Source organism: Heliangelus exortis, chromosome 17 (assembly GCF_036169615.1).
Source record: "Heliangelus exortis chromosome 17, bHelExo1.hap1, whole genome shotgun sequence".
NCBI lineage: Eukaryota > Metazoa > Chordata > Aves > Apodiformes > Trochilidae > Heliangelus > Heliangelus exortis.
The window spans coordinates 4,339,271-4,364,611 of NC_092438.1; the positions used below are offsets into that span (position 1 = coordinate 4,339,271).

At 38.8% G+C, this 25,341-nt stretch overlaps 1 protein-coding gene and 1 long non-coding RNA gene across 3 annotated transcripts in view; one reads left to right on the forward strand and one right to left on the reverse strand.

The window, feature by feature from the left end:
* SHISA9 (shisa family member 9) overlaps nt 1-25,341 on the forward strand; it is a 164,377-nt gene that overhangs the window by 126,206 nt on the left and 12,830 nt on the right. For both annotated transcript variants that reach the window (XM_071760696.1, XM_071760697.1), the window contains one exon: nt 17,049-17,204. In XM_071760696.1, the coding sequence (XP_071616797.1) occupies nt 17,049-17,204 (156 nt within the window). The remainder of the gene's footprint in view (nt 1-17,048; nt 17,205-25,341) is intronic.
* Nucleotides 1-25,341, reverse strand: part of LOC139803986 (uncharacterized) — a 187,137-nt gene that overhangs the window by 85,569 nt on the left and 76,227 nt on the right. The gene's annotated exons all lie outside the window — the stretch shown is intronic.

Consider the following 25,341-nt stretch of genomic DNA (forward strand, 5'->3'; position numbering starts at 1 on the left):
TTGCTCCACAGAAAAAGCCTCATATTTTATATCCTGAAGCACATTATGTATAATTTACTTGCATAAAAGTACTTTGAAAAAATAGGTGTTTATTTCATTATCTCTTTCTCAATTTTAGGCTTAAGTGGTAATGCCTTAAAGCAAGCAAAACCTCTCAAGCTTGTTTTAAAGTGAAAAAGCACTGTTCCCTAAGGAAACCTTGTTAGGAAGTGACAGTAGTTGACATTCTAAACCAGACACTCGAATACATCTGCAAGACTCAGTACCTACAACATCAGAATTGTCCCCCACTTATATTCCCTTTATCATAATAAAGGTTGGGTTCTTCCACCAATCTCTAGTGAAGTGAACTGATGCATGTACAATAAATTACAAAAATGCCCATTGTGCCTCTAGTATTTTGTGAAAAGGAATAGCTAAGCAATGGGTGCTCATCCACCCACGAGGGAAATAAAACAACAAAAAAACCCAAAACACAAGCCATACCAGAGAAATCCTTAATACTCTTCTTAGTGAATCTCAAACAGAGCAGACAGAAAAGTCCTATTACATTTTTCTAGTCCTGCCAAGGCCAAATTGATTCATAATTGGCACTTAAGCACATATTTATCTGCCTTCTGGGTCTGTCTCCAATCTGAAGAGTGAAAGATCTTGCAATTTATTTCTATAACTTCAATAAGTGTTGACACACAGAGGAGGCATTCTTATGGTATTTATTCTTGAGACAAAAGTGTCACAGTTGTACAGCTTTATCCATCTTCCCTTGATTGCCGGCAAAACACAGTTTTGCCACAGCTTGGAAACACACCCAAGTTTCTTCCATTGGAAACATTTAAATAAAACTCTAATAAAATATGGGGAGACATTGGACACACTTCTAGTTCCCAGGTTCTGTGTGGCTATTTCAACATTAACACTGATAGTATTCAATCAAATGTGCACAGGGTAAAGGTACAAAATCTTTTTTTCCCCCCTAGTTTTGTCCAAGACAAAGAATGAATGAGCATTTAGTAATCCCAACACAAGTCAAGTGGCATAGTCAGAGGAAAAGCTGTTCTGGTGCTCTATCCTGGTTTTGTATTTATAATGTTCTCTACTTTTTATACTCAGATGCTTACTGCAAGGACAACTGCTATTTAACAAAAGGCAGACTCAGTTTCAAGCATTTTTTTTTAAATTTATTTTTTCAACTTGAATTCCCCTGAGTGCTAGGGGATATAACAAATCTTCCATGGTTCTCTGTGGATATAAGTGATTATCCAAAAAAGGAACTTAATCAACAAGATCTTGCTGATGAAATCAAACAGAGGAGTGGGGGTGTTACTTTTCTATATACTTGCTTTACATTAAGAACACAAGTTTTATTATAGGCATCTGAGGTGCTGGCTACACAATCACATTGTGTGTAATGGTACTGAATGTTAAAGGGCTCAATACAAAATGTGTTGTGTTAGAATGGCAGCCCCCTCTGTCTTGAAGACCTTTTTGCTGATTCCTTTCTTCTGAAGATTTGTCTAACTTGATTTTCGTTTCCAACTATCTGATAAAACAAGGCTACAGGATATCATCATAACCATTTCTTTCAATTGAAAATGGAAACATTCCTACTAATTCCTTCCTGATGTATTATTTAATTTCTAACCCTATATGAATCCATTCTGCAAGGCTGGTGCAATGAGCAAACAGGTGCTGCTGCTAAGTCTCCATAGGTATTCAAAATGAAAAAAACGTTGTTATATCATAAAAATTCTCCACCTGCAAATGCAAAAAACACTGGCAGAGGTAAATGAAGTGTTTTCAAATACATGCTAGATACACTGCTGAAACTGCAAGTCTTCTGGTTATTTCCCCATGAATACACAAGATCACTGTGGTGTAGGTACTGGACTTCTGAGTCCACTACTACTGTTGGCCTTGGAAAGAAAGAGAGGCAGTAACTCCACTCATCAAGCAAAAGGATCACTACTGCTGTCAGCAAGAATTACCTTTAGGTGAAACATGACAGTTGTTTAAAAGATCTCAGAAATATTACACAGAAGATTAGAACATGGTCCAAAAATCGATAATTAAGATACTGAAGGGAAGATTAAATGATTGCTATGAGATTTATCTTTAATTATACTGGAAAAGTACCATTAACCACACTATTTCTGGCTGTAAATACAGAGAGAATTTCCCTGAAGTAACATTGATTAAAGTTGGAGGTAAAATATAGTAATGACAAAAGGAAACACATTTACAGCTTATTGAATTCCTGTGGGAAGTTTGAATAATGATCTATTATTGTAAAATAGATTATTTACAGCAACACACTGTGAGAAGCAATAGTTCTGACAGAATAAATGCCAGGACATAGCCTTCGGTCACAGAGGAAATTCACAGGCATCCAAATATCAGAGCTCCCAGCAGGCTCCCCTTGGGGCAAGGACTGCCCCTTTCTCTGCCTGGCAAATTCTTACCACATCAGGAATAAATAAATAATGATAAGACTGAATGGAAAAGTTTTTATAATAATCTTTGTAACACTGAAAGACCAAATTGCTTCAGTAAGCTGTGCAAGAAGCTTCTTCCTTGCAAGCAAAGCCTTCCACACAGGTAACAGGATGGGGATGAAAACCTGACCCCGTGCCTGGCTCCTGTTGGGATTTCTGTGCCTAGAATTTCACCCACTCCTTCCAGGGGCTGCTCCTTTATGCTGCTATAAATGAAAGCCTGAAGGATACTGGGCACTCAATGCTTGACTTCATTTGACACTAAGACAGAGAAGGTTGAGGCTTTGGCTTCTGTAAGTTCTAGAGGAAGATGCAATTGACATGTAGAAAGGCTGTTGCCAAAACAGTTTTGCTAACAACAAGGAAAAAAAAAGACAGCATACAAATTATATGCATGTGTGCCTGGCAGGAGTCCATAAAGCCTCCTTCTTGGAAGACTTCCTGAGAAAGCTAAAGATGCATTGGGCAATTCATTAAAAATAATGCATGCGGAGTAATAGGTTATTAACTAGAAGTGTCTGAGAATAGAAGCATCAGTTTTACTTTTCCTTTTGTGCCTGTGCTTTTGTTTTTGAGATAACTGCACTGTGAAAGAACAGTGGGTGACAACAGTCCAGCTAATAAGGAGACAGAAATAACAAAAAACCCCAATATTATAAAGAGACATAAACTGTGTCCCCTGGTCAGATTGCCTTCAGACAAATTTTACTGCAGGCAGGTAGGATTGGGCAGGCAGTCAAAATCTGTTCTAGGTGCTGTTCTGATTCCAAGAGGTACTTGAGTTCAACACCACTGCTAATGAACATCATTGCTAAACAACCTGTCCCAGTCCCCTGTTCATTATTTTGTACAAGCTAAATATGGTTCTTAAAGGAACTTGTATTTGATATAGTGGCTCTGTAACAAAGTATGGAAACGCAGCACCCCTTTATTTTTGTTTGAATATCAATTTATGAGAAGGAAAAGGTCCCATTTTGAAAGGCTTCTCACATTCAGTACCTATCCAACATAACCTGCTGAAATGCTACTGATCATAAGAAAACAGCTTTTACTCGGATTCCAACTCAAAAAACAAAGAAAATCTGTAAGTCTGAAATGTCAGCATTAGTACATCACCTCATCCATACAACTATCAGTGTAAACACCAGACACAAAATATTGTTTCTATGGTTTAATGAAAGACAGAACTAGAGCTCAGGGAACTGTCATAGGGTAGCAATCACCCCATCTTCAAGGCAACAGTGAAAATATAACCCATGGTTGCTAGCAAGGGACTCAGAATTAATTTAACAATTAATTTTTATTCACTGGGCTTTGTGAAAAGGGTTGGTGCTCTCGGTCACTTTCCAGTGACCGCATTATAAAACACAGCTCTGAAAATAAAACTAACTAGAAGTTGGTCTTAGCAGGAAGGTCAAAAGGGAATAAGGGGTGAGACATCCTCAGTGAGGTATGGGGCTTCTGCATGACATTAGGGCACACTGGCAATGAGGAGAGCAAATAAACACACAACATGGGAGCTGTCTTGAGGATAGAAAAGGTACTGGAAATCTAATCCATCAGCACCACATTTGTAAATTAAACGGCGATGAGGTAGTACTACAGAAGATACACTGAATTACTGCAATTCTGTTTATAAATATTGGCCTAACTCCATTAAAGTAGGTGTTCATAAAATACGTTTAGACACAGCTTTGGAAACTGCCTGATTCTGCTGTTCCTGAATACTGGCAGTTTCACCAGGAACAAAGTAAAGGCTATCCCAAGCACTGATCAAAACCTTGTTCCTAAATACAGTACTTTTCAAAATACCAGCCCCAACTTGTCACACTTCTGCCTCAACTTATAAAGTATACAGTGCACCAAACTTTAATGAGTAAGAGAGAACAATGAATAGAATAGTAAGCAGAGGTCATAAAGGAATACTGTAGAAGCTGAGAGAATTCATTAAATTATTAAAAAAAATAAATTCCAAAGAATAGAAACTGTCGAACAAGTTGCTTATAGAGGCCACTAACACTGTGGGAATCCATATACCAATCACAAAAGCTGGACACCTTTTATTTTTCACTGACTTAGTAGCAATTAGAAGGGAATAATCCTCTTCCACTCTTTCTCCTGTTGCTGTGCCACAGAAGGGTGCCATGTGCCTGTCACTTTGTCTTCTCAAACCAAATATGTGAATATGAGAACAGAGGAGAAAAGAAAATGGACGGGAAGTGTGTTTGGTGTGATCCCTCTCAACACAACCATGTCACTGGAAGTACTCCCATTCCTGCAGCTTGGCCAGCTTGGCATTGGTGCTGTTCTTCAGGACCAGAAAGTCCTGGTTATATTTATTTTTACCTTCTATCTCAAAGGGGAGCAACCTGTGTGGTATGTAATAGTCTCCTATTCCTGGGATGGAATGAGGGACCCAGAAGGCCTTCCCTAACCACCATTCCAGCATACACAGAGGTGGCAGCCAGTCCATTGCAGCAGTGGTGCTGTTCTGGATCCAGTGTACCTCTGCCTGGGCCAGGGTGCCAGTGGTGCCTGGCAGAGACCTCAGCACCAGTGCTGCTTCTGGGCACTGAGACAGCTGGGCAGGAGGATGGCTCCAGAGACTGTTATCTTGTCTCTCCAAACATAATGTGGGCACCAAAGAGGCTGGAGATATTTTCATGGACCTGTATCCCAATCCTGCCTGCAGTACAGGTACCTGCAGTGCAGGTGTTTTTCAGGGCAATGTAGCACAGCTACAAACTTGAAGACACGGCTGAAGATGCCACACAGCCAAGTGGTTGTTCCCTGCACAAATCATAGGGAGGCAGAGGACAAAGAAAGAGGTCTATAATATAGAAAAGATACAATAGATCATGTAGAAAAGAAAAAAGCAATAAAATAAGTAAACACTCTGAGAGAAAACTGGCAACACAGTACAACTCTCTGGCAGGAAGAACTGCAGGCCTTGGATTTACCTCTGGCTTAGCAGTAGGAAAGAGGATGATGCATAAGCATGGGTATGTGCCCTTGGGATCCTGATCTGACAAAATGGTCCCAGCTGCAGTGCTTGCTGATAACAACAATAACAGCAGTGGTAATGTACATACACACTAAAATGGAGAAGTGCAGGGGATCTGTGGCTCATAGCACAACAGTTCACACAAGCTCACATTCTCAGCATCACACTACTAACCCATTCTGATTTCCACAACTGGTCAGGCAAAGGCTTTTTCCAGCCTTCCCTTCATGTCATCTGCATATCTTGATGATTATTCTTGACTAAGCAACTTGCCTAGAATAATGTAGCCCATTATGCCTTATTCTCAGAGGAACAGAGGGAACTGTGCCTCGCCTACTGCACTTATTTTGATGTCAGCTTTCAGTACAGACTATTTAGAAGAAATTATATGCATTTTGGCTAAAAGTTTCTAAGAGGATGGGCGATCTCAAGCTTAGTTCAGGTGGCTGAACTCTTTTAAAAGCCATTGAAATGTCCTTCTTCAAAGCAGTAGGGATTTTCTCATTTATTGAAACATATGGTCATCATTGTCCCTTTAACAATAGAGTTAGCACTCTACAAAGGGATGTGAAAATGCAAAAATAGAACTGGGTCATCTTTATGCTGCACGTCAGTGTATGTGCATGGACGTTATTGATCACAGAAATTAGACATAAGAGGTTATTAAAATAACATGGGGGTTGAGACAGCAGCTACCACAGTTGCCTTTTAAAGTTCAAAGGTTCAAAATAAAATGGAACACTATTGAAATGTTAAAAAAGAAAATAACGTTCCTGTTTATACAGGACTGCCTATGTCCTGTATAACTGTGGAAAGACTTTGTCTTTCCTCTCTCTCCTCCACTCTCCTGTCTACTTGGTATTTTCTTCAATTGCTCAGTATGCACAGCATCAGTAGAGGATCAAACAATGGGAGGACAGAGGAAGTCACTTCATGTACTTCTCAATGATCCTTAAGATTATTCAGAACACTAAAATTAAATGGCATGTGGTAACATGATGTTCATTTCCTAACAAAACTTCACTTTATAACTAGGAACAAGTCCCTTCCCAAAGTTAATAGCTGGGTGTTAGCTTCAGGAAAAAATGGAAAATAGGAGATATTCTTCCCCGGTTTCTCAGGGTAGGTTCAGAATTTTACAATTGTACGCGCAAAAGTTAAAGTATTTTTCACAATCTTTTTTCTTTCTTGTTTTCTCTGATGTCTAAGCATGAAACAGTTATCTTACCTCTTACAGAAATGTCATCAGTGGGCACACTAGGAAACAGTTGTGAGTAATGAGAAAGTTACAAACAAGGAACTGGTTTGTGGCCAGTGTCATGTAGGTAGCAAGAGTTACAGCCTAAAAATCTGCCCCACAGTGGCCCCAGTCCTCTGACTAAAAAGACCAGGGAACTCTGCAAGCTCAAAATGCATTCCTCTTCTCAAAATCAAAGAAGTTTCATATTTTGTTTTCTTTCTGATGGGAATGTCAAGCTCTTTCAACAGGATATGTGTTTTAGTCAGATGGCCTGTTTGCAAAGTACCATGACAACCTCTTTCCTAGGCTGCATGGTTAGGAGTGATTTAAAGAAGATGAGTTGGATACTTATCAGCTTTATATTGAATCTTCTAAGATATACTTAGTCTACTTTGCTTGCATCATTATACTGCATATTTCACTTCATAGGCCTAAAGTAAATTAAATGGGTTAAAAAGTAAGAGAGAAGTAAAGAACACAACATTTTTGCCCCCAAAGCTAGCATTCTTTTTTTCAGAAGATGCTAATTGTCATCTTCCGTCTCACCTAGTTTCCTCCCCTGAAGCTCTTGTGCATATATTTAAATAAAATAACATTATTGAAATAAAAAAATAATTTGAGTCTAGCTAGTAATTATTGAAATCACAATGTGGAAAACATTATAAGCAGCTAAATTTTAAGCTATTACTCCACATAAAGGGCCAATCCAAATTACTGTGGCTCTTCTCAAAGGATGAAGGCCTGTAAAACCAAAGTAGTACTGTCAATTAAAATAATTTAGCAATAATTTAATTCACTAATTAAGGGGCAGGGGACAGGAAGGGAGGAAGGAATAGAAATAAACAATTAATTCATTAAACTTCTTACAGCATCTAGTCAAAACATGGTCCTGAATAACAACTAATAAAGATCTGTCAAGATGAAATGTAGTTAAACCTAAGCAATTTAATTCCATGACAATGTAACAGGTCCTTTGTATAGAGGAAAGTTGTAAACATAATAAATCTTGATTTTTAATAACATTTCAGAGGCTTTTTCTAGAAGGTAGGTGCAAAATGGTCTAAAAACATCATTCAGAGAATAGTCCTCAGTGATTCATATTTTCTTTTTTTTTGAAATGGAAGAATACACTGTCCCATCATCCTCCTCACTAATGAAAATATTGCACAGTATTAGAGACAGAATAAATCCCTGCAGAACTCTGTTCAAGGTATAGATACACTTAATAAATTTGTGGACAACACCAAGACAGAAGGGGTTTTAACTGGCTTGAAGGACCGAATTAGAATTCAAAAGAGTCTAAAAAGTTGGAAAAAATAGTGTGGAAGAAAAAGGGTGCATCCCTATTAAATAATATGCAAAGATCTACTCATAAAAATGATCATCTATATGAACACAGGACAGGAATATGACAATAAAGAGCAATCTGACATAAAAGGATCTCTGAGCTTTAGGGGACTGAAGGCAGAAATGTTTTAACCCCATGCTGATGCCACAGAAGAAATGGCATGCTAGGATGTGTAAACAAATAGAGATCCTACAAGATCTGACAAGATATGAGATACCAAATCCAGAAATATGTGTTCAGAAAGGCTGGATTTCTGAGACCTCTAATCATTCTCTATGAGAAGACTGAAAGCATTCCTATTCTGTAGTGCAGAAAATTCAAAATACATAAAATGCTGCAGCACAAGGAACAGTAATCATCTACTCTCCATATCCTTGGAGGATAAGAGAACTAATGGACCCAAACTGTTTTGAAGGAAAAGGAGAACAAAATAGGTATAATAGGACAAGCTCTCTAATGGTGAGGATACCACCAGAATAGCATTAGCACTGGACCAGATTGTGCATGTAGGCTGTGAAGCCCCTCACTGAAGGCTTTTGAAAAACATGACTAACATCTATCAAAAGTAGAGGCAATTCTTCCTGAGAAGAGCATGGGATAAATGAGAAAATATTTTGAAAAGCTAATCATTAGTATTTTCTGTGATCCTGTGAAACAAATAACACAGTCTCTACTCCATAATCAGTAAATTTTGTTCTCCACTATTCTAAAATGTAAAAGATGATGGCTACTTCTCTGAGAACAGATTTCTAGTTCTTCACCAACCTTCTGAGTTCTGTCTCTGAGCTTTTGTTCACTTAACAGAGACTAACAAAACAAAATCAGTCCTGATAAGACTTCTGCATGCGGATTGGGAAAAAAGAGACCCATAATTTTATATTACAGCTCCACTGTAGCAGACTGATATATTTTCATTGCTAGGGACTTTAAAAGAATAAACTAAATTATGCCAGAAAGGAAAAAGCACACTCTTTGTTATTGCTGCATCAGGTGTATCAGGACAGAGTAAGCCACTGGGGTACATTTAGGTCAGATATATAATTAAAAAAAATATTTCTCAAACTCTGCCTTAGATAGATGATCAGATACTGTAATTTTCCCCAGTCTTTGCTGAGTGAAGGGGAACACAGTTGAGTGACTTCCTTCCAATTTTAACTCTTTCTCTGCCTTAAATCTTAACCCTTCGATTGCCCTTCCCCATGAATAAAGTGAGAATCCTGCAGGCAATGTTACCCCTAAGCAACAGGCTGGAGGTCACCAAGTTACTGCTTAGACATAATAATAAATGACAAAGACAGGAAGTTGGTAACATGTTCGTTTTTATAATTCTTATACCGTTTAGTCTTTCTCCTCTAAACAGCTGGTATATTGGGACAGCTGATAAAAAAACCTAGTGAATGCCTGATGTAAGGCAATTTTTAATATATTCAAACTGCATAAAAATTCACACCTATTGATCATCAACAACCGTTACAGTAAGAGAAAACAATAAACAAGTAAGGCAAATAAACACATTGAGAAGTAATACCAAATACAAGGCCAGGCACAAAGAGTATGTTAATTGTTGGAAGAAAATTAATTTCAGTGAATGGCAAAACAGGGAAAACAAAATGTGAGCTGCCTGGTACATCCTAGCAGACTCTTTCTTTCTGTGAAGAGGTACAGAATTATTTGATTTGTAAAACAACTGATACCTTATGGGAAAGTGTACAGAAAATTCTTCTGGGTCAAAAACCAAAATATCTGTCATGTAAGTCAAATTTGCTGAATTTATATTTTCTTGATTTGCATAGCTAAGGATATTTGCAGTGCTGAAAGTGTGTATAACTGGTGGGTTTAATTAATTTCTAAACTCTGCTACTTAAGGCAAAAGATGAAGGAAACCAGAAACGTGGGTGGGAGTGTGAACACAGCACCACTCCCTGCCCTCCCACAGCTCAAACATGGGAAACTGATATTGAAAGCAGGATCTTGGCATCTTGAGTTCATCTGCTTATTGCCTTCTTAAAGGTTATAATCCTCTGGGAAGCCACAATGGGTTGCTCTAGAGAAGATTATGATCTCACAAATCCTATCAGAGGCTTATAAGTATGTCAGGGTGTGAGTAATTATGAAGGAATAGCACACCTTCAGAGGACACAAAAATAACCTTCATAAAAGGAGATATTGTGTCACATAATGAAAGTCTACATGGAAAACCAATGTCAGGCTGTAGTGCTTCTGCAAAGCGAGAGCCCAGAAAATATTACAAGAATGTCAGTTTGGCTGCACAGCATGGAGCCCCAGGGAAATGAAAAGCAGAAGAAAGAGGCTTCCAAGGAGTTTAGTCACAAGGCCACTGATATCCCACTCCCACCCTCCTCGGATGGCAGCAAAACAGCCAACTGATTTCACAGAACTCTGCTCCTACACACTTGGAGTCAAATCAGAAAAAAGGAGCCCAAACTTGAAAAACGATGAAGGCCCCATCTCCTAAACCACTGCAACCACAGAGAATTCAGCACCTCATAGCATCAGAGAATTTGTGTAGAGGACAGAAGGAAGGTTCCATCACCAGGTCTTGAATTTAAGTGATAAACAAAGATGCAATTGTCTCCTTTCTCTTTTGCAACTTGTCACACAGTTCAGAAGAGCTCATGGGCATAAGATTCTTATATATATGTAAATAATTCCCATAGATTCAAACAAAAAATGGCAGCAGTATATTCAGTAAGAAAAAGGGCCTTTTACAGGAGCATTTTGTGGACTTAGCTGGCAGTGTAGCCCCATACCTCTTTGACCATGTTAATGTTGTCTTTTTTTTATGTTTCAACTCCCCCTAAAATCATTATTCAGAGAAATATAAACTCTGACTTTCACACAAATAAGTGTCTGAAGTATGTAGATAGAAAATTAAAGGGGTGAAGGATTCGTATTATTAAAGTAGTGCTGTCCTCATCTGCACTCCAAAGAAAAGTATTGAGAATGAAAGTTCAAATATTTTTGAATGTGTGTAAATAGCACTGCCTTCATCTGGCAGAAGCACAGAATTCCAGCATGCTGGAAGAAAACTTGGGAATATTGCCATTTAAAAACAGGCACAGGGCATTGCTTGAGCACAAGAGCACTCCAATTGCACGGTTCACTGGTATGTCTCTGCAGTTTGCCTCTCCTGCCAGAGTAAAGTCAGTTCCTCCTAAGCTATACATCAAGGGCAGAACACTGTGGATATTGTGACCTGGCTGTTTTCCCATGTCCAGATGACTGACATCATCTCCAAACATCAGCTCATGAATCTCCCTACCATAATGCTTTCTCATAAAGACTGCATCTGCAATAACCTTGTTCATAAGTGTCTCAGATTACATCAACAAGGTGCTAAGAGCTCCTATACTACCCTGTCTCTTGCCAATTTTCAGCTTGAACCAAAAGGAATTTTAGTGTCAGGCAGCACTATAAACCCTGCTGATCTGTAGCTGCTTGTGGCAGGGGATACACTGCCCTTGCCCATGCTCCATGCTGTCAGCACAGCCCCTAACACAGCTGTGTCAAACAGTTTAATATCTTTTTTAATCTGACAGCATAACTGAAGATGTTCCCGTGTCCAGCATTTTTCTGTCTGGGAGGAAAAAGGTTCTCCTCAGAAATCCACCAAGGATATCCATATGTGAAAGACCATGCAACCTCTAGCAAGGAAGGCAGCAACAGAGCAAGAGGTTAATGTGGGCTGTGAGCAGAAACCAGAGATCATTAGGGTGTCAGTGTGCTGAGACACTCCCGTTCAGTGGCACCATGGAGAATCAGAGTACAGCATGCAGCACGGGGCTGACTCCTACCACTGCCTGATAGGACAAGGGAAGGCACAAGACAGTTTGTTTGATGACAGGCATTTACACTGTAGACTGTCACTTCCATGAAACAGAAACATTTTTTTTTTGCTGGATGAAATGCCATCCCACTCATCTCAGATCCTTTTTGTGATGGTGATTAGACAGGGAGGTTGTCGTGTTACAAGAATGTTTTTGTGATACCGTGCGGAGACAGAAGAGATAACTGGCTAGCACAAATTGCCATGAAAAATACCTATTGTCTAAGAGCTATCACATTTAGAGAAAATATGACTACTCTCATGATTTCTACATCACTGATGAGTAACAAAAATGTCTGCATATCCTAAGGGACAGAGACTTATTAGGGATGACTTACAATACCATTATATACAGAATAACACAACTGTATGTATTACTGAGGGTGGAACCTCATCTCAGAAGCTACATTGCAAGGCTACAAGTGTTGAGAAATGGCAACAGTAAAAATCAAATGAAAAGATAGTCTTGAAAAGACTATCAGACAAAGAAAGACTGAAAGGAGTGAAATTATGTACTTGAAAAAAATCAATTTTGACTTTCACTGCAACAGGAGGCTTAGTCTCATGAATGGAGAACACTCTTATTACCCAGGTAGGAACTGGTCTGAAAGGAATTAGTTTACTGGCCTAGCAAAGTTGTTAAAATCCCACAGGTTTCATCATATCTGGGATTTTCCAAAAATAGCACCTGCAGTTTCTGTTGGTGAGGTTTGTAGGAATGTGAGTATGGATTTGCAGTGCTGGATTAGCTAGGCTTATAATTAAGTATTGCACACTCAAGAACAAAGAGGCAAATATGCATATTGGTGGCAGTGCAGTTATGGATGGGAGGGGAGCAATTTTATACTGGTATTCTCTAATCACTCAGATCTATCCTGTTTTCATAGCTATTATTTTCAATTTTAGTTCAGGGCCTATCTTTTTCTCTCGAGTATCTGAAAAATGCTTAGCTATTATTACATTTTGCTCTGAATTTTCCCTCCCCTCCTCCTTGACTTCACAGTCTTCTTTTGTCTGTTTTGTTCTTATTTCTTTTGTATGTGTGTCTGCAGGTGGCTTTTATAGCAAAATCTCATTCTCCTTTCCAGCCCTTCCCCCACCCTCTTCTGTTTTGTTACTGCATCGCCTGTCTCATTTATTCTTTTCCTTATGCTTCTAACTGCTCATTTACTAATAGATTCCATTCTGTGCCTATGGAGGTTTTTTTTAATTATTTTCTGTGTCTTCAAGCACCAAATCACTGACTTCATTGCTACAGAAAGGAACAAATCCCCAAGCCACTCAACAGAACAGGTTTCTCTCTCCCCTAAAGTGAAGAGGAGGATAGTGGCTGAGCTTAAGGGACATTCATGGCAGGTCGCTGGCCCTCAAACAATGAGCAATCTTATTATTCCTATCAGCCTACTAACATCCCTTCCTCTAGCCCTGAGCATTTCCCATAACCTGACAAGAATAATCAGTCTGGGTGAACAGCACAATATTTTCTAGAAACAATGGAGAAAGCAAAACAAATAAAAATAAAGTTTTGGGAGTCTTGCTCATCTTATCACGTTTATACATGTGGCCTTGTTGTGTCAGGTGTTTCCGCTAGGGTTCTTATTTGTACTTAATAAGTGCTGAGATGCCCATTCCTTGATTACTGAATGAAATGTATAAATTAGATACGACACCATCTTAATTGGATTGAGTACAGCATAACTACAGTAACCTACTTCATTATTGTTGTTGTCACCACGATGCACAGCAAAGAAACTCCAAAATTCACAATCAGGGAGAGATGAAAACAATCCAAAAAAGCATTTTCACTTGAAAAATGGAGTAAGCTGTTAGATGTGACAAGTGGGTAGAAGTTTCAAGTGGACAGGCTGAGCTATAGGGTTAAGATAATAAACAGGTAACACAATGATCAGTCTTCTTCAACTACTGGGACTGCGATCAGAGGCCAATGCCTTAGCCATTTCCAAAGGCTCACTGCTGGTAACTGGGATGTAAACCCCCACTTTTTATAGCTATGAACTGGTTTTGGCACAGCTTTACTTCCAGTTCTTATTTTCTGCTCCATTTGCCTCCCACAAGTTTTTTCATACCTAAGCCTCTTAAGGGGATAACAGTCATAATCACTCTTCTACATCTGAAGACCCTTTTTGTTTTTCTTTTTCCCTGTATGTCTCACTTTCTGCCCAGCTGACATCTAGCTCTGGTGTGGTGAGCTCCAGCAGGCTTTATCAAATCCTTCCCTTTGGGCAGGTGGTAGAAATACAGAGAGCAAACTACATCCAGAGTGACTGCTCGAAGTCTCGAGAGTTTAGGAAGCAGCCTGGCACTGTATTTCCTTGCTTCAAGAGAAAATAATGTTGTGAATATTGCAGATTTTTTACAGTAACACCATTACTAACCAGGTCTGACTATTCATGCTAGAAGCTGTAGCATGTTTTTTTTGACTCTTTGCAGTGATCATAAAATGTCTTTTCAAAATGTCTTTTAAAGATGAATACATACATTGGCACTGACATAGTGAAGCTGGTTACATGGTTGTACCACTCTGGACAAAGTACCAGTGTCAAGTTGCCAAAAGTAATGTATCAGCACAGCCACAGCTTTCTGTTTAAAGTTGTCCCCATTCAGTGAAGTCAGATATTTGCAAATACCAATCATACAATATCTGATTTATAAATATAAAGGATTTAACTTGGCACTAGAGAAGTCAGTGACAAAGCTTGCAGGGATTTTTCTGGTAAACCTTTCCTCCATTTGAAAACAATTCATGTATCCCAAAATATTTTTAACAATCCAATAGATTATTATTATTCACTCCCCAAAATTTAACACTTACTATTTTTTCCAATGTCAGGAAAAAAAGGCAGAATCTCAAATTTGACATTGAGATGTTGCTGTCGACAAGTTTCATTACTACCTGAGAAAATCTTTATTGGGTACTGCTGAGACTGGAGCAGTATTTACAAGTGTAAGTAAACACTGCCCAGGCCAATACCTTGTGTATTTACAGAGGCAGATGCTGCAGAGGAGGCAAGGCAAGTCCTGTTCCAGACCTCCTGTTTGCTGACGGCTGAGCCTGGGCTCCCCCCAGTGGTTTCACTCACACTCCCCATCCCCCTGTCTGCTGCACAATTTGCATTACACTATTGCTACTTCAATTACGAACATTTCCTTAATAGCATCCACATATAGATGAATTTACCCATCATCATTACGTTAACTATGTGTGGAGAAAACAATGTAAGTGTCCCATTTGCTCATTTATTTCTAGAAACCCAAAGAAAAGGAACCAGGTCACGCACAGTGCAGTGAGCAGCAAACAAATGCAACAGTCACCACTTAGGGCCACTTAGACTAAAATTTAGTAAGATTCAGATTTAGATAGATGCATACATCCATCTGAGATTTTCCTCTTACTCCCTAAAAGTCCATTTCAATGGGAGTCTCTTAATAAACAGGAATCTTTCTTCAATATAGTCCCATGCACTTTGCCAGTGTTTGGTCTTTTGCTTAATCTACTTGGTGCAGATGGCCAACTGAGTAAGTATTTTCTATTCTATTCTCTATATGATGACTTAGGCTTGTAGAAAGCACCTGGGTATGAGTAAGGGGCCCTGGGCAGCCAGTGCAGCAGTGAAACAGGCAGCTATGGGCTGTCAACAACACAAAAGAGAAGCCAAAGATTACTTGGCAATGGAAAACATATTTCTTTACATCTTCATAAATACTGGAAGAACCCAACCCCAGCAGCATCAGTAACTTCGTAACAACACAGTCTGACACTGAACACCTGGACAAAACCCAAGTACTCCTAGTTAGTCTTCCCCAGCACACTTCTGGGGTAACATTCTTCACTACATTTAAAGAGATGACTCAGTAAAAGTGATAGCTCTGTGACAGAGGTAGAAAAACTGTCCTGGTTAGCTACACCTTATTTACACTGTTTTTGCAAGTCTCCACAGCTGCCAGTCACTGTGGCAGGGAGTGTAGGAATACAAGTGCTCACAATGCATTCATCACAGGGAAATCATGATGTTTTGACAGATTGAAAAGTAAGAATTGCCTCGAGGGAACTGCATGGTAGTAGCATCTACAAAGTGCTGATTTACATCTACTCAGAAAAATATTAGTGAATGTAGTGGTAAAAGGCTGACACCTTCCTTGTATTAGGTCCCACCCATGCCACTATCTTTAGAACTGCTGCTACCAAAATAGATCTGTGCTTGCATTTCTCCTCAAGAGTATACCTGTAGACACAACCATAAAACTGAGTGCAGAATACTATCCTGACCAAAACTTTTAAAGACTGAAATCAAATGTTAAAAACAACTCATAAATTATGGTACCTTAGGAATAAATATTCTCCAGGCCGTATTCTCCACTATAAAGGAACAAATCAGCTACAAAATGGCTAAGGGGTAAGTGCTGGTATAGCACCAATACAGAGGCAGTAACTAGGTCCTGCTTTTAGTTATGTCTGCTACGGGAAATATTACCTTGGTATGATGTTGTGGTACCTACTGTCAAGGAAAAGGAGAAAACATAAGGACAAAGTGTGAGCTTTGAAGAAATTACCTAATGATAGTCATGAGCCAAACCTGCACATTCTGCACTGTGGGGCATATCTACAGAACACAACATAATGCTGTGCAAATAAGCAAGCTGCTTCTGGTACTAAAAGCAGTGTAACTGCATATATACAGCAGCCTGCCTGAGCCTATTTAAATTAGTCTGGTTATTTAACTGCACAGACAGAGTGATACTGCTGCCCTGTATTCAAGTTACCTTGGAATAAACTTCTAGCTTTGGTTGGTATCCTAATGCTGCAGCTAATTCAGTCTTTATGTTGGTGTTCCATTGCTTTGAAAACCCTTTTTCTTTTAGTTCAAAGATCTAACAAAAGTTAGCATATACTGCTACAACCATTAGTCAGCCTTTAATCATGCCACTAACTGTCTGAAGTATGGGTTTGCTGTACTCCAACTTCCACTTTGTAGTAAATAGTGCTTTGTTGCATTAAATCTCAAGACATATCACATCGAATCTGGACTCTGTAACGATGCTAAAAGCTTATGACTGATTTGTTTTTTCTTAATGCTTGTCAATTTTCCTTAATACAGATCCACCACAGATGAATAACGTCATGCCAACATCTCCCCTCCTTCCTCAGATGGCACATCAACATTCATATCCCAGCCTGGGACAGATCACAAACCCATATGAGCAACAGCCCCCAGGCAAAGAGCTTAACAAGTACGCCTCTCTGAAGGCAGTCGGTAAGTAAGCAACACGATGCATGACTTCTCCTTTAGATCAGTGTGGTGCAATTGCTGTTGTCAGTTGACATTCTGCTTCAAAGTTAAAAACAAAGTCTTGCTATTCTGGACTACTTCGTTGGTAGAATTTCATATAGAATACCATGTAAGTAGCAAATGCATTAAAAATTAATAGGGGGACTAAAATCAATGATAAGAGAATTATATGTAAGAATTGGTGATTATATCTGTGTCTATACATGCATACAAACCCACACCATAACAATTGTACACCATTTTTTCAGCAAGTGTCACCTGCTACATATATGTACCTATGCATTTCAGCGTGTATTTTGAATATCTATCCACAAAAATCAGAGAGAAAACATCAGATATGTTGCAAATTTAAAGCATGTCATCTAGACACCTGCTACATACTTCAGAAACAGATGATGCTTGTGTGTTTCTGAAGTAAGAGCTTTCACATTTTCTGCACAGTGTGCATTACTAGGTCACTGGAGGAGGATTCTGAGGCTTTGTGATTTCAAACACTTTGTACATCTTAAAAGCTCCTAATAAAGATCCCGGTGGTGGCTTTTATCATCTTAAATTTCAGGCCCCTTCTAGACAAAAATAAATTAAGAAGTTGGTGTGTGTGAGGGACAAGGTGGGGGACTGTCTGTTCATAAACAGCTTCTCACTACCCCTTACTCAGCTTACTCATTTGGATGTGAATATCATTTCCCCAGGAACTCAGAGCAAGATTATGCTGCCTATTTCCAGACAGAGCTATTTGGCTCAGAAAACAAGCAGAACCACTGAGAACATTCTGATTTATAAATCTAGTAATCAACAAGCCAGAAAAAAATTTTCACCACAAACTAAAATTGCTTTACCCAAACTTCAAGATAGCAGACCTCTAGCAAAGTATAGATACAAGTCCCATCTCAAATAGTTTAGCATCAGCTTGCCATGTTTGCTTCTCACAAGCAGCATTTATTAATGTTTATAAAAGAGAAAGTTTAATAGCTTTCTGTGGAATTTTGAATGTAGATGTGGTAGCTTTGTAATGTCCTCTTCCAAAGGAGATGCTCTGTAATGATGTGGTGATTACCACAAATTTATGCACTGATATCAGGCTTGTTTTTCAAATGCCAATTTAGGTCAAGGCAGTACTTAAGCATAACGAAACTTCTCTCACCTGCCCAAGAACCACAGATTGCACTATTTTAAAAATGTTATCAAATTAGAACTGAGATACTTCTTTAGTGCCTGAATACAAGTTTTTTAATGCAGCTAGGTTATAACTATACAGTTAAATCAACCCTGAAATATTGTGCACTTCAGCTCCAGAAGTTGTATAATGCCCCTCAGAGTCTTAAACTAAATTAAACATAACTTTCAGGGACACTTTCTTCCAGGAGGATTGCACCATCTTCTCTAGCCAAGTTTTAGATTCAGGTGAATTTTAACAAGCACAAAAATACTTCATTGTTATCCAAACTTCTCAGCAGAAAACTATAGATATTGTGAAACTTTTATTTATGCCCTTCTGTCTGAACTCATGGAGCAACAGTTAAATCTGCTCATTTTTTTTAACCACTTGTAGAGTCTCAAGGCCTTGGTTCCTCCTAAGAGGCACCTCTGGAGTACATTCCAAATTCACAAAGCAGTTTTTCCATGATGCCAGCCAGCTATGGGTTTGTGACCACAGTGACATCAAGCCAGCCACACTGCAGAGGTCACATTGGTTCTATGAGAGCTCTGAGAAGAACCACCAGCTGGCTTGCATCCAGGCCCACCAATATAAATTTAATTTGACAACATCTTTTGAACAAACAGACTCAGACTGAGGTCTCCCTGACCTGGCATTCATGTCACAGAGCAATGGCATTTTTCATACTCTGACATTCACAGCCACATTTACTGACTCCCACAGCAGGTTAATGAGTGCACGTAGTCCCTTTCCTTTTGCCTTCATTGACAGTGGCTTGAGAATGGATTCAATTGTCACAACAGAAATGGAAAAAGGGATGTGTCCTGCATTTCATGTGTTTGAGGCAAACTATATTCATTTAAGTCCCTCTTACTCTGCATGACTCTACTGTTTGGGTGTAGTTCACTGTGCTCAATTCTCTTCTTTAACGGCAGGTAGGGGTGGAGGAAGAAGCATTCCTATTGCTTTGTATTGTAGCAACTGTAGCTACAGTGCATTAATATCACACATCATATTGTTGCCATACGTGTTAAAAAGTTTAGATAACTGGTAAAGTGATGCTTTACCAGAGGCAGTATTAAATTAATTTCCACACAGCTGCTTTTTTCTGAGCTACAGATGTCCTAAAAATTTGGCTGTCTAATTTTAGAAGTGAGCTAGGCATCTCTCAGTGGCTGGCTGCTGGGAAAATTCAGTTCATGGAAAAGTAGCAAGTCACAGTAATCTCTGCTCTGGATCGTGTTTAGGACCTGTGTTACATTCTTAAGCATTTGGGAAAACAAGAGACAACAGTGCCATCGCCACTAATTTGTGTTGTGTTACTGAGAGAGAAAATGCCCAGTGCCTTGGCAGTGAGGCCAGGATGATCCCTAGGAAGCTCTTTTAAAGCTACACTGGGCTGCAGGGTGAAGTTGAAGCTGGGCTGTTGATGCATGTATGCAATGCAACATGTGCACTGCAGAATATCTGATTCAGCACAACAGGGGAAAAGAGTTGAAAAGGCCAATGAGAATATATTTTATTTTAAAAGCAAAATATGTTATATTTATCAGTTCAAACTGCACATCCAGACCCTTACACACTCAAAGAAGAGGATGTTTTGCTCAGTTCTTGTTTTTTGCAGCCTCCAGAATTCCTTGAGTACTGACCAGCAGCTACTGACCAAATTCAGCTTTTCCTCCTACTGTCTGATGGCATTTACATCTCTGATTAAGCCTATTTTATATTCTCAGATGAGTACTTGGGGTATAACAAGACAGCAGTGAGTTGAGATTTCTTTACTGTTTTCCTTATTGCACCATAATTTTCTCCATACTGTAACACATACATGACCAGGGAATAACCAGCAGAGGACCCCCTGGAAATGAGACAGTGAAACACACACTTCTGAAAGAACAGATAAGCAACCCATCTCCTAGCACCTCTAGTCTATCCAGCTGATAGGTACACTGTCCATTCATTGTTAGCCCATTTTTGAGCCAGAGAATCTTTCTGCAGCCATATTAAATTTGTCCCACCAAGGACTGTGGGACTGCATCTGAGGGAATTGGGTTAACAAGCTCTAAAACCAGTCCCACAAAAAATGGTCACTCTTGCATGGTAATAAAATACCCAGTGTTTGGGTATTTCAATTTTTTGGCCAGCTGAGATGACATAACCCTGGTTTCCTTAGGTGCTTTTGCAGCATTTGATTATTCATATGAAAAGTGCAGAAAGAGGTTTTTCTGCATAAATTATTCTTACTTCCAGTTCATCAACCAGATTTTTACTCCATGCTTAAATGATTATTGCTCATTTGCTCATTGCCTAAAACTACAAGTAGATGGAGATCTCAAGTCTGAACACCTTCATGAAATTCAAGTCCCTGGACACACAAAGGCCATGAATTTTATATACATCATTTGGACACTCATTCAGAAAGGATGAACAATCTAACTTCAAATCCCACTGCTAAGCTGTAGGAGTTGGAGTCTATCCTGCTGCTTATTAAGAGTTTTCTAGAGCTCAAAGAGGCCTCATTAACCTTAGGTATTAGTCACATTTATTCAGTCTTTGGCACTGTCCTGCTATCCTGGCTCAGTAATAGTTAATTTTCTTTTCTGAGTTTCAGAAAGAGCAAAGTGACTGACTCGCTTAAGTGGAAAAAATATTCCAAAGCCAACTTTTTGAAGTCCTGCAGGACTGGGAGAAAGGCCTCTCAACTGCTGGAGAGAGGCACAGACATACATGTAAAAACCTTAAAACAAGTATTTTTAAATTTAACATGACTATATTTTTCACAAACTTTCTTCTTCCTTTGTCTCTCAAGAGAACCTTTTAGGAATGGACTGGGAATGACTTAAGATTATAGTTAGTTACAAGTGTTGCCAAAAAAAAATAAATTATAAACACAACATACAGAATTCCTGAAACGCAGACCCAGAGATGCTGGGGGTTGTAGTCTCCTGTGGGACGAAATCAGATCTAATTGATTTGATATAGCAAAGCTAGAAGGAAGATATAATTGGCAGCAGATTCACCATCACATCTCTAAGTCTACAGCTCCCAGCATTTTGTGAGGCTTCACAGTTCTTTGATCCCAAAGGAAACAAGAGACAGTGCTCCAGCTCTGCTTGCGGCCGCAAAACTCCAAAGTGAGATTCTGCAAATATGACACTCAAAGAATAAATATCTCCTGTCGAGGTCACTGTTACTATGTAGAAAATATTGTGGCTGCAAGCATGCCAGTGCACAAGGTAACATGTCCCTCAAGAAGTTAAAGCATGTAAGAAAACTGTCTGGTTTGTTTGTCCTTTATATCTACAACACATGGAAGGATCCAAAGGGCAAGATCACCATAAGGTTAATCCTAAGGTGCTATCTTTGAACCATCCTCCTGTCTGGTATGAAATTTAGTGATGCCTTCTTCCAAGCTTCAGATCATCATGTTTCAATAGAAATTATTATAATTCCATCCTTATACAAGATCTGGCTTAAGAGAACAGAAATGACTTCATAACTGCTTCCTAAGAATTTGATACCTACATCAGCAGAAGATGAGATTCTGTATCATTCCCTACAGTTCATTGTGCCCTGCCTCAGGGTCTCTGTGCAGAGACAGGCAGGGCTGGAAAGAAACACTATGATTGGAAAAATGGAAACAAACAGCAGGGGGAAAGCCCTGCCTGTGCATTCACAGAGACTGATAGACTCAGTTTTTAGAAAAAGTAGAACTACTGAATTTTTGGACACAATATGTTTGTGTTACTTTACTTTCCTATACAAACCACACTGCTACACTGACAGGTAAATATTCCTATTTCTTTAGAAGGCTTAAGAAGGAATTGTGCTTTCATTTCAAGGAGTAAAGAAAATTTCAGCTACTATTTCCGTAAGTGCTTGCACAAAAATGGGTTAAAAAAATCTGGGACACAGGAGTAGCTCACTGGATTTAACACCATAAAACCAGACAGGGAAGTACAGATTAATGCATCATTTGTCATATCCAGAGGGTGATTCAGTTAATGATTTCATCTATCTAGAGGTCTGTTCAGTGTCATGGATAATGCTAGACTGGGAAATCTGCCCGTTTCAACTCTGGAATTATAGATCTGTCTTAAGACAGTATGACAAAAGATCTTGGTATATTATTATTATTATTATTATTATTATTATTATTATTATTATTATTATTATTTACTTAGCCCAGTGTGGCTGGAGAATTTGAAGCTTTTGAGTGTTCCTTTCAAGTCTTTCATACTTTAATCCTTGCTTCTCCCCCGGGCACGTAAGAAGACCAAGAAGCTCTCAGTGACCTCACTTTATGACCCCACCTTCTAGCACAGTTCCTTCCCTTTTCCCAAGCAGATGAAGTGCCAGTGTCACTTGTTCCCCTTATGTCTTCTGCTGAGACCCCTCAAACTTCACATCCTTCCCAGTGTGTGCTGACTGTCGAGATCTTTTATTACTTCCACTGAATAATTTGTTTTCTGTGTTATTCACCAATTGGCTTCTGATACCAGCAGGCACTCTGTTATAGGTAAATAAATAATAGTTAGGGAGTCTTGATCAAAATATTTTCCAATTTTGTCATCCAGCATGCTCATTTCTTCTTCCAGTGAGGCAGCTGTATATGAATTATATGTCATTTGTGCAAAGCCTCGGTATCTTGAACAAGACCAGCTGCATTGCTGACACTTTTTTACAGCTCTTAAAAGAAACAATATTTTAGAAAAAAATCTACAGGATTATAATCTTTCCAAGGCTGGGGAATGGTGCTGTAAGTAATCAGACATCCAAGCAACCATTGCCCATGCCAAACTTCAGCAAATAAATAGAGCTGTGAGAAGGGAACTCTTTGGGGGCAATGTTGGCCTTAGCAGAAGCAGCATACAGGCTGCTGGGAGGAAACTGCAAATTGACCTTTTAGAAGCAGCAGGTTGAAAACCAAAATAAGATAAATATTTCCATCCACATTGTCTCATTTTTAAGATTTTAGCAACTTACTGAGCTGTGAAAGGAAGGAAGTGCTGGGTCCTTTTAGTTATGTTTATCTCAGGAATTTTAGTTTTCTGAATTGGATTCACATCTAGCTAATCTGTTTTGCCTGAACTTGGCCCACTACTTGGGTTTTTTTGTGTGTGTGGTGGATGAAGAATGTTTATAAGAATCTATTAAAGTCTCAACCTACTTTTCAATCTGTGCATCCTTAATTCTTGTTCTTGAAATTGATGCTTTTTCCACTCATGTTCCCCTACAGTGGATTCCTTACAATGGAGAAGTAGCCTCTTTTTTCTTGTTAAAAGCATGTATTTTAAAACACTGAAAATTAAACTATCAACCAGGACAGACATAAAAATTCACATAGAAATTAGGTTGGTCCTCTGGAAACTAGCTTTTTTTTAACTATTTTTTCGATCTTTGTTATTTGCTATTGAATCAAAATGAAACAAGAAGTATTTTTCTCCTTTTTGTAACACACAACAGGCAGACCTAAACCAACACTAAAGGGAGACCAGGAAAGCACTAGAGCAAGCGAGTCTGGGAGGGTTTTCCTGCATTTTGCCTTTGTAGCCTGCATTCTCCAGAGGTAACAAGCTTACAATACCCAGCTCTATTCCTATCTACTTAGATCACTGATGGCCACAGGAAGGAAACTCATAAATCTAAATCAAGCATGGGTTATCCAAACATATTTCTATGAAACATTAATGAATTATGCATGAGATTTTTTACACAGCAAGTGATGTGAAGATGAGTAAGTGAAGCCTTATGCTTTGGCTATACCATTAGGTAAAAGTGAACCAATGAAAACCAGAGTTCAGCTCACATGAAAACTGAGTCTAACAATGTTAAGCATCTTCACCTGCAACCCTTCTGAAACATCCTTCTTTATAACTGGTTTATTTTGCACTATAAACATATATCTACATACACTTGCCATTCTGTAATGCAAATATTTTATTATTTAAGAGCAGATGTTGATCAGAAGGATATGAGAATAACTGTGAGTACTTGCAGAGATATAGGAAGGCTGAGAGGTCTCAGCTGAAGTCCAGATTTAATCTGGAGCCTGACTTTTACAGTTCCAACCATGGAGCCTACACATCAGTTTCACTGGTTGTTCTGAACAGAGTTTACTCTTTTTGTTCTCCTGCAATATCAGCTGTCCAGGTCATTGACAGGAATATTTTTGCAATAAGAGTTTTATTCAAATGGTCAACATGATATCCTGCAAGTGGTTCTCAGAAGTGCTCAATTACCAACACATGTCACTTTACCAGTGACCAAAATGCCAACATTGATGTTTTTCAAAAAAATTAAGAGATTTTTGAGAATCTGTGTTGAGTTCATCATCATTTTTAAATACCTGCAGTGCCTGGAAAGTGTTCTAAACTCAGCACATGGAAATGAAGTTCTAAATTATTTCAAAGCATCAACTTGGGATGCATTCTAGCAGAAGAAATTTGAAGAGAATTTTCTTCAATTAAGCTAGAAGCTCCTTTAACTGGGGGCTTCTGGGGACAACGTTTCTTTACTTGAGAAGTTTTTCAGACCAACAACATTCAAATATAAGCCAGGGCATAAAGATTTTTCTTTTTAAAACTCAAAATATGAAAATAAAAAGCAGCTTTTTAAGGTAGGGCTTTGATTTAAATCTTTCCAAGAACTGACCAAAGAGATCAGTAATAATGCCAGAGAGAACAATTCTGAAATCTCTCTACAATCAATAGACTTAATTCAGGAATTAATATTGGATTTGGAATATGAACTCAGACTTCAACCCATACTTTATTTCTCATAGTTCTACTGATTCATAATGAGATTATTTCTTCAGGTACATCAGAATCTGCCTCCATGCAGGCAAGAGATCTTCAAACTATTTCACTGCACTTACAGTGTGTGTGGTATGAACATGCAGTCAGGTTTGGCTTGGTAATTTGAAGTAGTTACAAGGATTAC